Source organism: Cetorhinus maximus, chromosome 2 (genome assembly GCF_964194155.1).
Source record: "Cetorhinus maximus chromosome 2, sCetMax3.hap1.1, whole genome shotgun sequence".
In the NCBI taxonomy this organism is placed as follows: Eukaryota; Metazoa; Chordata; class Chondrichthyes; order Lamniformes; family Cetorhinidae; genus Cetorhinus; species Cetorhinus maximus.
The window spans coordinates 3,032,332-3,049,136 of record NC_135880.1 but is presented as its reverse complement, the minus strand read 5'-3'; the positions used below and the strand labels follow the sequence as shown (position 1 = coordinate 3,049,136).

The following is a 16,805-nucleotide window of genomic DNA, read 5'->3' as shown; positions in this document are numbered from 1 at the left end:
ACTCTCTGTTTTCTGCCTGTTAGCCAATCCTTAATCCATACCAGTATATTACGTCCTATCCCATGTGCTTTCATTTTGCTAACCAACCTTGTGTTGGGGACGTTATCAAAAGCCTCCTGAAAATCCAAGTATACTTCCTCCCCTTTATCATTTCTGTTAGTAACATCCTCAAAAAACTCCAACAGGTTCATCAAACATGATTTCCCTTTCATAAATCCATGTTGACTCTGCCAAATCAGATCATTATTATCCAAGTGTCCATTAACAACATCCTTTATAATAGATTGTAGCATTTTCTCTGCTACTGATGTAAAGCTAACAGGTCTGTAGTTCCCTGTTTTCTCTCTCCCTCCCTTCTTAAATAGTGGAGTGACATTTGCTACCTTCCAATCTGCAGGAACTATTCGGAAACTATAGGATTTTGGAAGATGATCACCAATGCATCCACCATCTCCATAGTTACCTCTTTCAACACTCTAGGATGTAGAATATCAGGTCCCAGGGACTTAGCAACCCTCAGTCCCATGAATTTCTCCAACACAACCTTCTTACTAATACAAATTTCCTTCAACTCCTCATTCTCCCTAATCCCTTGGAACTCTAATTCTGGGATATTTCTTGTATCTTCCTCAGTGGAGACAGACACAAAGTAATCATTTAGTTTCTCTGCCATTTCTCTATTCCCCATTATAAATTCTCCTAACTCTGCCTTTAATTGACCCACATTTGTCTTAGCCAAACATTTACTTTTTATCTCCCTATAGAAGATTTTACAGTTTGTTTTTATGTTTTTTGCTAGTTTGCATTCATATTCTATTCTTCCTTTTTTATCAGTTTCTTGGTCCTCCTTTGCTGTATTCTGAAATTATCCCAATCCTTAGGTTTACTCTGCTATTTCTGGCAACTTTATATGCTTTTTCTTTTAATTTTATACAATACTTAACTTCCTTTGTTAGCCATGGTTGACTGACTTTCCTTTTTGGCTCTTGTGCCTTGAAGGAATGTATAGATGCTGTAAACTATGTAAGAATTCTTTAAAGACTGTCCATTGCCTATGTACTGTCATACCTTTTGATGTATTTTCCCAATCCACCTCAGCCAATTTGCCCCTCATACTTCATAGTTTTGTTTGTTCAAATTTGATACCCTGGCTTCAGATTGAACTACCTCACTTTTAAACAGAATGTAAAATTCTATCATATTATGGCCACTCATCCCTAAATATTCTTTTATAACTAGATTATTAACTAGCCCTTTTTCGTTACATAATACTAGATCTAAAATAGCCTGTTCTCTAGTAGGTTCGTCAACATCCTGCTGTAGAAAACGATCCCTAACACACTCAAGATACTCGTGTTCCACAGCATTAGTACTCATTTGGTTTACCCAGTCTATATGCAGATTGAAGTCACCCATGATTACTGTATTACGTAAGATACTGCTTCTCTAATCTCCTGATAAATACTATAGCCCACACTACCACTACTGTTTGGTGGACTACAAACAACTCCTACAAATGTTTGCTGCCCTTTGCTGTTTCTTAGCTCCACCCAAAAAGATTCCATGTTATGTTCTTCCGATCTGAGATCCTCCCTTACTAACATCCCGATCGCATCCCTGACTATCAGTGCAAAACCTCCACAACAGCACAAGCATATTTCCCTGCGAGGATATTAGACCCAGTCCTGTTGAGGTGTAATCCATAAGTTCGATCTGTCCCAAAAACCAGTCCCAATGCCTGAGAAATCTGATGCCCTTCCTTCTATACCAATTCTCCAGCCACGTATTCAGTCGCTCAATCCTCCTATTGCTATGCTCACTAGCTCTTGGCACTGGGAGTAATTCTGAGATTACTTCCCTTGAGGTCCTGCTTTTTAATTTTCTTCCTAATTCCCTAAAATCAGCTTTCAGGACCTCATCCCTCCTCCTATCTATGTCATTAGTACCGATGTGGAACATGTCCTCTGGCTGTTCACCCTCACGCAGAAGGAGCCGCTCTGTGACAGCCTTGACCCTGGCACCAGGGAGGCAACATAACATCCTGGAGTCACATTTACTGTCACAGAAACACCTGCCTGATCCCCTGACTATGGAATATCATATTACTATTGCTCTCCCACTCTTTTTCCTTTCCTCCTGTGCAGCTAAGCCAACTGTGGTGCCACAGACTTGGCTGTGGCTGCACTCCAATGAGAAACCACTGCCCACACCAGTATAAAAAAATGGAAAACCGCTTATCAAGCAAGATAGACTCAAGGGGCTCTTACTCCAACTGCCTGGTTCTCTAAGACTGGATGGTAGTCACCCATTTCCTCTGTCTCCCATTTCCTCTCTGCCTGCATGCTCCTAACCTGCTGTGTGACCACATCCCTAAACATGCTATCCACGTAATTTTCTGCCTCGCCGATGCACAACAGTGACTCCAACTGCCGCTTGAGTTCTGTAACCCAGAGCTCAAGCTTCTGCAGCCTCTGACACTTCCTACAGATATGTTCATCTAGGACACATGGTGCATCCGTGACTTCCCACATACTGCAGGATTGCTTAAAAAAGAGGCATTTTTTCTCAAAGCTTCACATCTTGTACTCATCAGGATAATTCGCAAGAAAATGCCAATGTCAGGGGAAACAGCAATTTATACTATATGAGAAGGGAATGCCAATTGGTTGGTGAGTGAACTCTGATTGGTAGAGGCGTTGCCATAGAGATGGCACCAGCTGATGGTGACTGACAGTTAACTGCCAAGCATTGTTTGAAATGTAATCTCGGCAGCTTGACTCTGATTGGCCAAGACATTTCCCTGGGGAATGAACCAGTGAATGTTTGTCATTTATTTTGTTTAGCTGAAGCAGGTGCAATGTGTGTGCATGTTCTTTCTGTCTGCAAAGAACATGGCCCTGCGTATTAATATATGTAGCTTCCAGTACGGCAAATGCACCACACTGCAAGCCCGGCTGACAATCTTAAATTGGTTGACAGCATAATTATTAGCATACTGAAGATTACTTAGCAAATGTCCAATCATGGAATCACATCTAATATTGAACACTGTGTTTTGAGTTTTGCAACGCAGTATAGCAGGAAGGGATAGAGAGTGTACACTTAAGAGTGTACCAGCAGATAAGGCCAGAGATTGCAAAAAGACAGTTAAAGGTTCTGCATCTGAATGTGCATGACATTCATAACAAAATGGTTGAATTATTAGCACAGACAGAAATGAATATGTATGATCTGATAGCCATTACAGAGATCTGGTTGCAGGGTTACCAAGGCTGGGACCTGAATATTGAAGGATATCTGACAATTTGAAAAGATAGGAAGCTAGGAAAAGGTGGTGGGGTAGCTCTGTTAATTAAGGATGTCATTAGTACAGTGGCGAGAGATGACCTTAGCTCGAAAAAGCATACAGTCAGATTAGTTTGGGTAGAGATAAGAAACAGTAAAGGTAAGAGGTCACTTTTGACAGTAGATTATAGGCCCCCGACAATAGTTACACCAAAGGACAGGGTATACAAGAAGAAATAAATGGGGCATGTGATAAAGGTAATAATTATGGGTGACTGAATCTACAAGTAGATTGGGTGAATCAGATTGGCAAAGGTAGCCTGGAAAATGAGCTCGTAAAGTGTATCTGGGACAATTCCTTCGAGCAGTACATTTTAAAGCCTACCATGGAGCAGGCTATTCTGGATCTGGTAATGAGCAATGAGGCAGGCTTAATATATAACCTCATAGTAAGGAAGCCTCTAGGTGACAGCGATAACATGATAGAATTTCATGTTTAGTTTGAAGGGGAGAAGTGTGGGCCTGTTTTAAACCTGGATAAAGGTAATGAAAAGTGTATGAAAGCTAAAGTAAATTGGGAAACTAAATTAAAAGGTAGGACAGCCGAGATATAGTGGCAGACTTTTAAGAACATATTTAACAACTCTCAGCAAAGATTTAATCCAGTGAGAAAGAAAGATTATTTGAGAAGGATGAGTCATCCATGGCTTAATAAGGAAGTTAGGGAAAGTATCCAATTGAAACAAAAATTGTACCAATCTGCAAAGATTTGTGATTGGTCAGAAAATTTTCAAATTTTAAGAACTAGCAAAGAATGACTAAAAAATAATAAAGAGGGAGAAAGATAAGTATGAGAGGAAGCTAGCTAGAAATATAAAAACGGATGATAAAAGCGCTAGTGTTGGTCCTCTGGAGAGAGAGCCTGGGGAAATGATAATAGAAAACAAGGAAATAGTAGAGGCATCGAACAGGTATTTGTGTCTGTCTTCACTGTAGAAGACTTAAGAAAACTTCCCAAGGATACTCGAAAATCAAGAAATGAAAGGGAGGGCGGAACTTAAAAGAATCACCATCACTAAGGAAAAGGTACTGGGAAAACTATTTGACCTAAAGGCTGACAAATCTCCAGGACCAGATGGCCTGAACCCTATGGTCTTAAACGGAGTGGCTGCAGAGATAGTGTATGCATTGCTTATAAACTTCCAAAGTCCCTTAGATTCAGGAAGGGTCCCCGTGAATTGGAAAATAGCAAATGTAACATCTTCATGCCAGAAAGGAGGGAGGCAGAAAACAGAAAACTATAGGCAAATTAGCCTAACATTTGTCATAGGGAAATTGCTAGAATCCATAACAAAGGAGGTTATAGCAGAATTCTTAGCAAATCATAATTTGATAAGGCAGAGTCAACATGCCTTTGTGGAAGAGAAATCATGTTTAGCTAATTTATTAGAGTTTTTTGAGGAAGCAAGGTAGATAAAGGGGAACCTGTAGATGTGGTGTATTTGGATTTTCAGAAGGCATTTGATAAGGCACCACATCAAAGATTTCTTGTTACATCAAAGATTGCCCTCTGTAGGAGGTAGCATATTAGCATGGATTAAGGATTGGTTAGCTAACAGGAATGTAACAAATGGAGTGCCACAGGGATCAGTGCTGGGGCCACAATTATTTACGATCTACATCAATGATTTGGAGAAAGGGACCGAATGTATGGTAAGTAAATTTGCTGATGATACCCAAGATAGGTAGGAAAGTAGGTGGTCAAGAGGAGGTAGAGAGTCAGCAAAGAGATATAGACAGGTTAATTGAGTGGGCGAAAATTTGGCAGATGGAATATAATGTGGAAAAATGTGAATTTGTCCGCTTTGGCTAGAAGAATAGAAAAGCATTATTCAAATGGAGATAGATTGCAGAACTTGGTGGTGCAGAGGGATTTGGGCATCCGCTGTGGGGACACACACCAAAATTCTGGCCATAATTGCGTTAGAAGCAGTTCAGAGAAGGTTCACATGACTCATTCCTGGGATGAGGGCGTTATCTTATGAAGAAAGGTTGAACAGATTGGGCCTATACCCAGTCGAGTTTAGAAGTACGGGAGGTGTTCTAATTGAAACATATAAGATTCTCAGAGGACTTTAAGGGTCAATACCAGGAGGATGTTTCCATTTGTGGGAGAGACAAGAACTAGGAGACACAGTTTAAGAATAAGAGACCTATCATTAAAGATAGAGTTGAGGACAGCTTTCTTTCTCTCAGAGGGTTGTTAGTATGTGGAATTCTCTTCCCTAGAAAGCAGTGGAGGTCGGGTCATTGAATTATTCAAGGAAGAATTAGACTGATTTTTGATAGACAAGAGAGACAAGGGTTATGGGGGGCAGATAGGAAAGGGGTGTTGAGACCAGAACCAGATCAGCCATGACCTTACTGACTAGTGGAGCAGGCTTAAAGGGCTGAATGGCCTCCTGCTCCTAAGTCCTATGTTCCTATGAAACTCTCATTCTTCTAAACTCCAGAGACCTAATTTATTCAGCTCCTCATCATAGGACAACCCTCTAATCCCAGGGACCAATCTAGTGAACCTTTGCTGTACTGCCTCCAATGCAAGTGTACCTTTCCTTAAATATGGAGACCAAAATTGCACACAGTATTCCAGGTGTGGCCTCACTAAAGCCTCGCACAACTGTAGCAAGACTTCTTTATTCCGGTACTCCAATCCCCTTGCAATAAAGACCGACATGCCATTTGCTTTTCTAATTGCTTGCTGTATCTGCATGCTAACTTTTTGTGTTCCTTGCACGAGTACACCTGAGCCTCTTTGAACATCACCATTTACAAGGTTCTGCTTTTCTATTCTAAATGACCGAAGTGAATACCCTAACACAAAATGAATACTCCATCTGTCACCTTGTTGCCCACTCACTTAAGCTGTCCCTATCTCTTTGCAGCCTCTTGGTGTCCTCCTCACAGTTTGCATTTCCACCGAGCCTTGTATCATCAGCAAACCTAGATACATTACTTTATTCTCTTTGTCTTTGCCATTAATATAGATTGTAAATAGCTAAGCCCCAGCACTGATCCTTGTGACATTCCACTAGTCATAACCTGACAACTTAAAAATGCCCCATTTATCCCCATCTTTTCTCCCTGTCTATTAACCAATCCTCTATTCATGCCTATCCATTAATGTTTATGTACATACGAACATATGAATTAGGAGCAGGGGTAGGCCATTCGGCCTCTCGAGCCTGCTCCACCATTTGATAAAATCATGGCTGATCTGATTGTGGCCTCAACTCTACCTACCTATCCACCCTCTGGACCCTTTAACTCCCTTATCAATCAAGAATCTCTTAATGGCTGTTGTGGGAAAGGTGAAATGATCAACAGGTAGATTGTCAGTTTGTTTCTTTTTGTGACAGAAGCTACAGCATTTACAAGAAGAAAAAAACCGAGAGATTGCAGCACTTCGTCGGACCATTCGTGAACTTGAACAGCAGCGAGATTACACTCAGGACTCGCACCTTAAACGTCGAAGGTTTTAGTATCAAACTATTTTGATGTAAAGTCTTGCTAAAAATTAGCAAAAGGCTTGAATTGAGGCCGCAATGTTGTTGCCCTGTCTCTGACACACACGTGTTTTATGAAGATCTCTGCTGGGAGTGGAGAAAAACCATTTGTGACCTCAGGTTTCTGCTTTTGCATCCATCCATTGTTTGTTTGACCTAGTTTTGAATAAATACTGTAATTCTGTTTAAATTTTTTAATAAAATTCAGATAGTGGAGAAGGTAAAAGGTAATGTTAAGAAGATCAAGAATTTTAACAAATGTACTGAAATTATTATGGAATTCCTCCTGCTTGCTGCGTCCTCATTAAGATCCAACATTTTTGGAAGAATTTTAAACGTGGAAGTGAGTGTGGATTTGGGTGTGGGTAGTAGGTTCAAACAGGAGGGGCCAGGATTTTATAGTCCCGACCAGGACCGAATGGAGGTGGGACAGAAAAAAATGATCGCCGAGTGGGGTGCTGGAGGTCCCCCTCCCTTCCTGCCTTCAGCTATTTTCATGAGGGCGGGGGAGAGAGCAGACCCCGGAACCTGCCCGCTGCTATGAAGGATGCAACTGACAGTGTCATGGGCTTATTAAGAGCCCACCCCAGGTCAGGTTTATAATTTTCATGGAGGCAACCGAACTTTATCGGCTGTCGGGTTTTACACCAGCTGCATGCAGGCCATGGTTTGGAGGCGGAAAGAGTTTAAAAGGTAAGTGAAATGGTTTTGTTTCCTTTACAGTTCATCATTAAATGCTGCATGAGCTGTGTCCATGTTCAGTAAGGAAAGTTATAACAGTGCTATGTGTGGAAGCTGTAACTATCCCTTAATGTGATTGCCAGATTGTTACTTCTCTCAACCTGCAAACTATCAAGTTTTGCAAAAACACAAACACAAAAAATGCTGTTAAAACTCAGCAGGTCTGACAGCATCTGTGGAGAGAAAGACAGAGTTAGCATTTCGAGTCCGTATGACTCTTCTCCAAAGCTAAAGGGATGTAGAAACGTGGTGAAATATATACTGTTTATGGGGGTGGAACAGGTGAAGCTGGATAGAAGGCTGGATAGGTGGACGCAAAGGAGGGATTGCAAAAGATGTCATAAACAGAAGGTAAAAAGGGTGTTAATGGTGGTGGTACTGGCTAAAGGAGGTGTTAATGATGACATAAAGAGTAGAAAGCAGAATGTGATAATGGCCAGACCAGGATAAGCACTCTGGAAAGAACAACATGAGCAAGTGACAGATGGCCCTAGTGGGGGTGGGGTAGGGTGGTGGGGAAAAAAAATGAAAATAGGCTAAAAGCTGGGGATAAAACAATGAATAAGAAAATGAATAAAAATGGAAATAAATTTTACAAAATAATAATAATGAAAATAAATGGAAAAAAATAACTTAAAATTAAAATTTTTAGATAAAAATGAATATTGGTAAAAAGGGATCAAAAAGGGGTGAGGATGGAGGAGAGAGTTCAGGGTCTGAAGTTGTTGAACTCAATGTTAAGTCCGGAAGGCTGTAAAGTGCCTAATCAGAAGATAAGGCGCTGTTCCTCGAGTTTGTGTTGAGCTTCACTGGAACATTACAGCAAGCCAAGTACAGACATGTGGGCATAAAAACAGAATGGTGTGTTAAAATGTCAAGCGACAGGAAGGTCTGGATCATGCTTGTGGACAGACCGAAGGTGTTCTGCAAAGCAGTCACCCAGTCTGTGTTTGGTCTCTCCAATGTAGAGGAGACTGCATTGGGAGCAGCGAATGTAGTAGACTAAATTGAGGGAAGTGCAAGTGAAGTGCTGCTTCACTTGAAAGGAGTGTTTGGGCCCTTGGATGATGAGGAGTGGGGAAGTAAAGGGGCAGGTGTTGCACCTTCTGCAATTGCATGGGAAGGTGCCGTGGGAGGAGGTTGAGGTGTTGGGGATGATGGAGGAGTGGATCAGGGTGTCCCAGAGAGAATGAACCTTACGGAATGCCGACAGGAGAAGTGAAGGGAAGATATGTTTTGTGCTGGAGTTGGCGGAAATGGTGGAGGATGATCCTTTGAATGAATAGGCTGGTGAGGTGAAAAGTGAGGACAAGGGGGACCCTATCATGGTTTTGCGGGAAGAGGAAGGTGTGGGGGTGAAGGCACAGGAGATGGGTCGGACACGGTTGAGGACCCTGTCAACCACCATGGGTGGGAAACCTCAGTTAAGGAAGAAGGAAGACATGTCAGAAGCATTGTTTTGGAAAGTGGCATCATCAGAACAGATGCAACAAAGGCAAAGGAACTGAGAGAATGGGATGGAGTCCTTCCAGGAAGCAGGGTGTGAGGAGCTGTAGCCAAGGTAGCTGTGGGAGTCGGTAGGCTTGTAATGAATATTGATGGACAGTCAATCACCTGAAATTAAGACAGAGAGGTCAAGGAAGGGAAGGGGAGTGTCAGAGATGGACCATGTGAAAGTGATGGAGGGGTGGAAATTGGAAGCAAAATTGATAAATTTTTTCAGGTCCAGACAAGAGTATGAAGTGGCACTGAAACAGTTCTGAAGTCTGTTTGTTTACTCAGGGAGTTTTATGGGCTCTTGGTTGTAATACAACCACCTAATCATTTTACAAGTGCTTCACATTGTTTGTATAGTTGCTTTGAAGAGTCTGTTTATTTACTCTGGAGTTTTATGGGATATTCAACTGTTATAATGGGACTTATAAGTTCTGTTCATAAAGTGGATATGGGTGAGGTGAGGTTGAGGGTGGCAGACTGAGGGAGTTAGAGTGTGAGAGTGAGGGGGTGATAAAAGGGATAAATGGGTGAGAGTGGTAGGCTGAATGGGGTGAAGAAGGAATGAGGAGGTGAGGGGGTGAGGGTGAGGGAGTGAGATGAGGGGGTAGGGTTAGGGAGTATTTAAAGTGGACTTAAAGTTCAACTGAATATCAATGAGCCACTGATTGCCTTGGAAGCACCACCATGAGGCTTTTTGGGAATGTAGACAGGCCTCATAACCTGCCCACTCTGGACTTGGCTTGCCTCCACTTCTGCCGGCATTCTCGAGATGGAGGTGGGATTGCAACGACAGGATTAGTCCTGCCTCCTGAATCCCAGTTTCAACATGAAAATCCAACCTGAGGAATTGACAATGTGTTGGGAATTCTGCTCCAACCTTCATGACTTCCACATCTGACTCCAGTGCATTAGGATACAGTGCATAACCCTTTGGGGGAGGTGGGTTGTCAATTTCCAAGTGGCATTCCCTAAATTAGAGCAATATTTACACAGTTTTCACTTTAATATCAGGTCCATGGGTTCCCAGGCTTCCTGAAAACTCACCAGTGAATTTAAGGCAAATTCATAATATTATTTGTGAGGGGTTGAAGCAATCTCCAGCAAACATGCCAAACTCTGGTAATTTCTTTCCTGTTTGTGGAAATGAGTTATTCATGCTGATTTTACTGAGGGGTTATTTTGTATAACTTTCTACACTTTGGAGTTTTTCACTGTTACATCAGGATGGGTGCTGCTTATGCTGCTTTAGAATGGACCTTGGATGAGGTTCAAGATGTCCAACAACAATACGAGCAGCAGCCTACTGCTGACAGACCTGTAGCTGCACACCAGAGTGAGCAACAGTGGAAAGAAGTCCAAAAGAGGGAAAATCAGGAGAAAGAGAACCAGCCGACATGGAGAGTACATCCTCTCACTGGTGCCAGCAAAAAGATGCAGCTCCTAAGAGGACCTATGAAACGGGACTTAGAGGCAAGCTTCCTTGTCATACCTGAACAATAGTGTTTCAAGAGGCTCAATGTCAGATGCTTGCATGGACGAACAGGCTAGGAGCCTGACCCCAGTCATATCACTGTGGCTGCGCCTGATCTGTCTTAGTTGCAGAGGCATGGTCAGTTTATACAGGTGTCCCTAATGCGTAGCCATTTCCCTTGCTTACCCTGCCCCCTACCTCAATTGCCTGTGCACGGGATGCAGCGCCAAGGCAGCACTTGACCCCTTCCCCCGCCGGCCACTTCAGTAGTCGGCTCCAAGCACTTGCCCTAGACACCCCCCACCCCTCAGCAGTCACCTGTGGGGCCAGGCATCAGCTTCCCCCGACCCCTGGCACCCCTGAGGCCCGTAAACAACAGGCAAGCTGTGGAGAACGCTGTTGCTCACTCACCTCAGTTTCCCCAAAGTGAAGGCCGCCAGGTGCACCTCGCCTGTGTGCAGTTGTGAAACACGTCAGTGTGCTTTCCCGCCGACTTGGACGGATGATACGGCGGGGTTCCAAGAGCCTGGCGGTATGGCCTTTTACCCAAATGCTAATGTATTACAATTAGCTCCCCGCCTACTGATGGTGGGAAACATGGCCTGCCTTGGCGGGCTGAGTGGAAGATCGTGACCTGTCTTAACACCGTCGTGAAGTGGGTCCCACCATATTTTCCGTGCACGCCACCTATCACACCCGCCGCCAATGGGCTCGGCAAATTCCGCCCACTGGTTAGGCCTCAGCTGGAATATTGTGTACAGTTCTGGGTGCCACACTATAGGAAAGATGTGCACACATTGGAGAGAGTGCAAAAGAGGTTTACAAGAATGGAACACTGCGAGATATTGGACGGGATAGTCATAAAGAGAGAGGAAGTACTCGAAGGGTTGAAATCCTTGCAAGTTGATAAGTCACCAGGGCCAGATGGATTGTTTCCGAGGCTGCTGAAGGAAGTCAGGGAGAAGATAGCAGATGCTCTGAGGATGATTTTCCAATCTTCATTAGATACAGGGGAGGTACTGGAGGACTGGAGAAATGCAAACGTAGTTCCATTGTTTAAAAAGGGATCAAAGGAAATGCCAAACAATTATAGGCCAGTTAGTCTTACATCGGTGGTGAGCAAATTAGTAGAATCAATCCTGAGAGATAGGATTAACTGTCATGTGGAAAGGCATGAACTAGTCAGGGATGGTCAGCATGGATTTGTTAAAGGAAGGCCTTGCCTCACAAATTTGATTGAATTCTTTGAGGAAGTGACAAGAAGGGTTGATGAAGGTAGTGCAGTGGATGTTGTGTACATGGATTTTAGCAAGGCATTTGACAAGGTCCCACATGGCAGATTGGTCAGGAAAATAAAAGCCCATGGGATTCAGGGTAATGTGGCAAACTGGATAAAAGACTGGCTTTGTAACAGGAAACAAAGGGTAACAGTCGATGGATGCCTTTGCGAATGGAAAGTCGTCTCAAGTGGTGTTCCATAGGGCTCGGTGTTGGGACCCTTGCTGTCTGTGTTATATATTAATGATTTCTACGTGAACGTGGGGGACACGATTGGGGAATTTGCAGGTGACACAAAGATTGGCCGAGTAGTGGATAGTGTAGAGGATAGCCATAATCTCCAAAACGATATAGATGGGTTGGTGGAGTGGACGGTAAAGTGGCAGATGGATTTTAACATAGAGAAGTGTGAGGTCATACATTTAGGGAGGTCAAACAGTTACAGGGATTACACAATAAATGGGAATATACTAAGAGGGGTAGATGTAGTGAGAGATCTTGGCGTACAAGTACACAGGTTCCTGAAGGCAGCAGTTCAAGTAGACAAGGTTGTAAAGAAGGCATATGGAATGCTTTCCTTCATTGGCAGATGTATAGAATGTAAAAGTAAGGATATAATGTTGGAATTGTATAAAACACTGGTGAGGCCACAACTGGAGTATTGTGTGCAGTTCTGGTCACCACATTACAGGAAGGACCTAATAGCTCTGGAGACAGCGCAGAGGAGGTTTACAAGAATGTTGCCAGGGTTAATGTAGCTATGAGGAGAGATTGGATAGGTTGGGGTTATTTTCCTTAGTACAATGAAGGCTGAGAGGTGACTTGATTGAGGTGTACAAAATTATGAGGGGAATAGATAGAGTGGACAGGATAACATTGTTTCCCTTGGTGGAGAATTCTAGAACCGGGGGACATAGATTCAAGATAAGTGGCAGAAGGTGTAGGGGGGACATGAGGAAGAACTTTTTTATACAGAGGGTAGTGGGTGTCTGGAATTCGCCGCTCAAGTTGGTGGTAGAGGCAGAAACTCTAAACTCTTTTAAAAAGTACCTGGATCTGCACCTTAAGTGCTGTAAGCTGCAGGGCTATGGGCCGGGTGCAGGAAGGTGGGATTAGAAAGGGCACCTGGGTGTCCTCAGGCTGGCATGGACAAGATGGGCCAAATGGCTTCCTTCTGTGCTGTAACGTTTCTATGGTTCTAATGGTTCCAGGGATGAGACACTTTAGTTATGAGGAAAGATTGGAGAAATTGGGACTGTCTTCCTTGGAGAGGAGAAGGCTGAGAGGAGACTTGATAGGAGTTTTCAAAATAATGAGGTGCCTGGACAGAGTAGATAGGGAGAAACTGTTCCCACTCGTAAATGGATCGAGAACCAGAAGGCACAGTTTTAAAGTGTTTTGCAAAAAGGAGCAAATGCAAGGTGAGAAAAAACTTCTTTCTCACAGCGAATAGTTAGGGTTTGGAATGCACTGCCTGGAAGTGTAGTAGAGGTAGGTCCAAATGAAGCATTCAAGTGGGCATTGGATGATCATCTAAATAGAAATAATGTGCAGGGTTACAGGGAAAAGGCAAGAGATTGGTTCTAAGTTAAAATGCTCAGAGAGCCGGTGCAGACACAATGGGCCGAATGACCTCCTTCTACACCATAATAATTATGTGATTCTGTGACCTATCTGTCGCTGTAGGTACGGTCCACATCCTCGCCAGTCAGCACTCTCCTCAAAGTGAGTGAGGGGCTGAATGTGGGCCACCCCGCCCCCAGCCTGGAACCTCTCCCTGCGGCTGTGAGCAGGCTTCTCCTGCATGAAAACAGAGAGAGAATCTGAGCAGGACACATGGCTCTGCATGGAATATTTGTTTGGTGAGCAGAGACCATGGGCGGGATGAGGACACGAGCTCCAGAGGATATGAGCCTGATGGAGATGTGAGGGCGTGTGTGAGACTTAATGGTGTTCTCCCTTGAGGTGTGAGATTCCTGTGGGTTGTGATGGATTTGTGAGTGTGTGAGTTGAGAGTGATGAGAAGAGTGACTTACCCTGGTGGAACGGATGAGACAATTCATCCTATTTCTGCACTGGGTGGCTGAACTCTTTTGCAGGGCATTGGCCCTAACCACTGCTGCCACTGCCTCCCATGGACGATTTGTGACCTTGCTTTCTGGACTTGGCCTAGACCAGTTTAGAAGACATTGCAGCAGGCCACCACTGCTCAAGAGATGTGTTGCTAAATCTGGGGGCAGCATTTTGGCAGCTGTCAGTTTGCAGCAGCTTCCTATCCCTTGAAGAGTGCTGGCTCTTTGCAGGGGCAGCCTTTAAATATGGCGCCCAATTTACTGGGGGCCTGATGTGATGGCGGGGTGGCCGAATGAGAAGATGCCTTGCCAGCGATCTAGCATGTTTCCTGAGAATGAGTGATTAATGAGGCGGGATTGGGACAATATGGCGTAAAAAGCCGCCATTGCAGCCAACGGGTAAAACACCCCTTTTCCCACCTGCTACCGCACTTACTACAAATCTGGGACAAATTTCACCCTAACTGTTTAAAACAGAACATCTTGGCGTCAAGACCAGGAATTGATATAAAACTTCTCTGAGGTTGTGCTGTGTGGTACATTTGTGTAAATTGCCTCTTGCTGGTGAAAGGTGAGGGACTCAATTAGAGATAAGAAGATAATTGTTGGAGAAGGTGGGACGACTTGAAAATTACTTTGACAGATTAACTAAAACTGGAAAGCATATGTCATATTAAAAGTTTTGCTTTTTCACAATGTCAATGGTAATTCACATCCAATCCACAAGTAAATTCAAGCAAATTAGTTACATTCATGTTGAAAACTTAAGCTTACAAATTACATCCTGTTTGATTGTGCTGCAATATCTCTTATCACCTTTTGTGATCTCTTTGCAGCCTTTGACATGGTTGACCACATCATCCTTCCCTGCTCTGTCTACCTTTGCCTAGCCTCTGAAATGCCCTAGCAAGCCACCCAGTTGCACCAAACCACTACAGAAAAATCAAAAAGGAATAAAACTGGACAGGCGACCTGGCATCGACTTAAGGACAAGGGCACACCTAGCCCTATTGATCCTGCAAAGTCCTCCTTACTAAATTTCTGAGGGCTCATGCCAAAATTGGGAGAGCTACCCTACAGCCTAGACAAGCAACAGTCTGACATAGTTATTAAGACAGAATCATACCTTACAGAAAATGTCCCAGACACGATCATCACCATGCAAGGGTATGTCATGTCCCATCGGCAGGACAGACCCAGCAGAGGCGGCGGCACAGTGGTATACGGTCGGGAAGGAGTTGTCCTGAGAGTCCTCAACATTGTCTCCGGATCCCATGAAATCTGATGGCCTCAGGTCAAACACGGGCAAGGAAACCACCTGCAGGTTCCCACCTATCCCTCTCCCTTAGCTGATGAATCAGTAATCTTCTATGTTGAACACCATTTGGAAGAAGCATTGAGGGGGGAAAGGGCATAGAATATACTCTGGGTTGAGGACTTCAATGTCCGCCATCAAGAGTGGCCCAGTAGCACCACTACCAACTGAGCTGACTGAGTCTTGAAGGAAATATCTGCCAGACTGGGCCTGCAGCAGGTGAAGAAACTAACAAGGGGAAACAACCTACTTGACCTGGTTATCATCAGTCAACCTGTCGTAGATATATCTGTTCATGACAGCATAGGTAGGAATGACCACTGCACAGCCCTTGTGAAGACAAAATCCTATCTTCACATTGAGCATACCCTCTAACGTGTTGTGTGGCACTACCACCGAGCAAAATGGGATAGATCCAGAACAGACCTGGCAGCCATGAAGTATGTGGACCATCAGCAGCAGTAGAATTATATTCAACCACAATCTGTAACCTCATGGCCTGGCATATTCCTCACTCTATCATAACTATGAAGCCAGGGGATGGTAACTGTATATCCAGGTGCCTAGGCTCCATACTCTGTCATGTGCTCCCCAAAGCACACTACAGCTCTATTTTGCTCTCCTTAAGGGCTGCCTGAAAACTTCTATTACCTCCTTCCTTGGCTTAGTTTCCATTTGGTGAAGTGCCTTTACAACCCTGTGAAATGCTGTGGGATATTGTGTTTTGTTAAAACCGCTATTGAAATGCAAGTTGCTTTTGTTGGAATTAAAAACAGAAAATGTTGGAAATACTTAGCATCTTTAGCAGCAACTGTGGAAAAAGAAACGATTAATTGGGGGAATTTTGCGTACTCCCCACCCCGACCCTGCTGCGGGGACGTGTAAAATAGAACAGGTGGCTAGTGCACCACATTCCTGTCCACTCCAGAGTTGCCCCCTCTAATACAATGGCAGGTGAGGCATCAGCCAACCTGCCTACCCTTAGGCCTACTGAGGCCCTTAACTGGCCAATTAAAGGCAAAAGGATATTGGGCTAAAAGACACCTTTGGGGGGGTGCCCTGTGCCTATTTGGGCACACCCCCCCAGAATGGTACCACACCCTTCCCCGCCCCATTCCTCCCCCCATCCCCCGGCCTCAAGAACCCAACCCCCTCCCCCCTCCCTAAGTTCCCCGATCCCTCACCAAACAAAAACCATGCACTCACCTGTAAGTCCAGCATGATGGCTCTCTTCCTCGGGATTGCTTGTAGTCCTACCAGTGGCCATTGCTGTGTTCTGGCGCTTATGGGACTACTCAGCCGCCGGCCAGTTGGGGTGGCTGGCAGCTCATATAATCGCTGCTGGGCAGCCTTTTTTCAACTTAGTCGACCCAAGACTTTTCTACCAGGGGTCAAGCAATACACCCACCTGTAAAATTCACCCCAATGTTTTAGGTTGATGACCTTTCCTCAGAACAGTTCTGATGATCGGTCATCAACCTGAAATGTTAACTCAGTTTCTCTAATCACAGATGTTGGCAGACCTGCTGAACATTTCCAGCATTGTCTGTTTCTATTTCAGGGGTCCAACATCTGCAGTA

General features: G+C 44.1%; 1 protein-coding gene across 1 annotated transcript in view; it reads left to right on the top strand.

Moving 5' to 3' along the window:
• ccdc152 (coiled-coil domain containing 152) overlaps positions 1–7,073 on the top strand; it is a 126,886-nt gene extending 119,813 nt beyond the window's left edge. The window contains exon 8 of the mRNA XM_078557241.1: positions 6,705–7,073. Within this exon, the coding sequence (XP_078413367.1) occupies positions 6,705–6,827 (123 nt within the window). The 3' untranslated portion in view covers positions 6,828–7,073. The remainder of the gene's footprint in view (positions 1–6,704) is intronic.
• Positions 7,074–16,805: the final 9,732 nt, after the last annotated feature.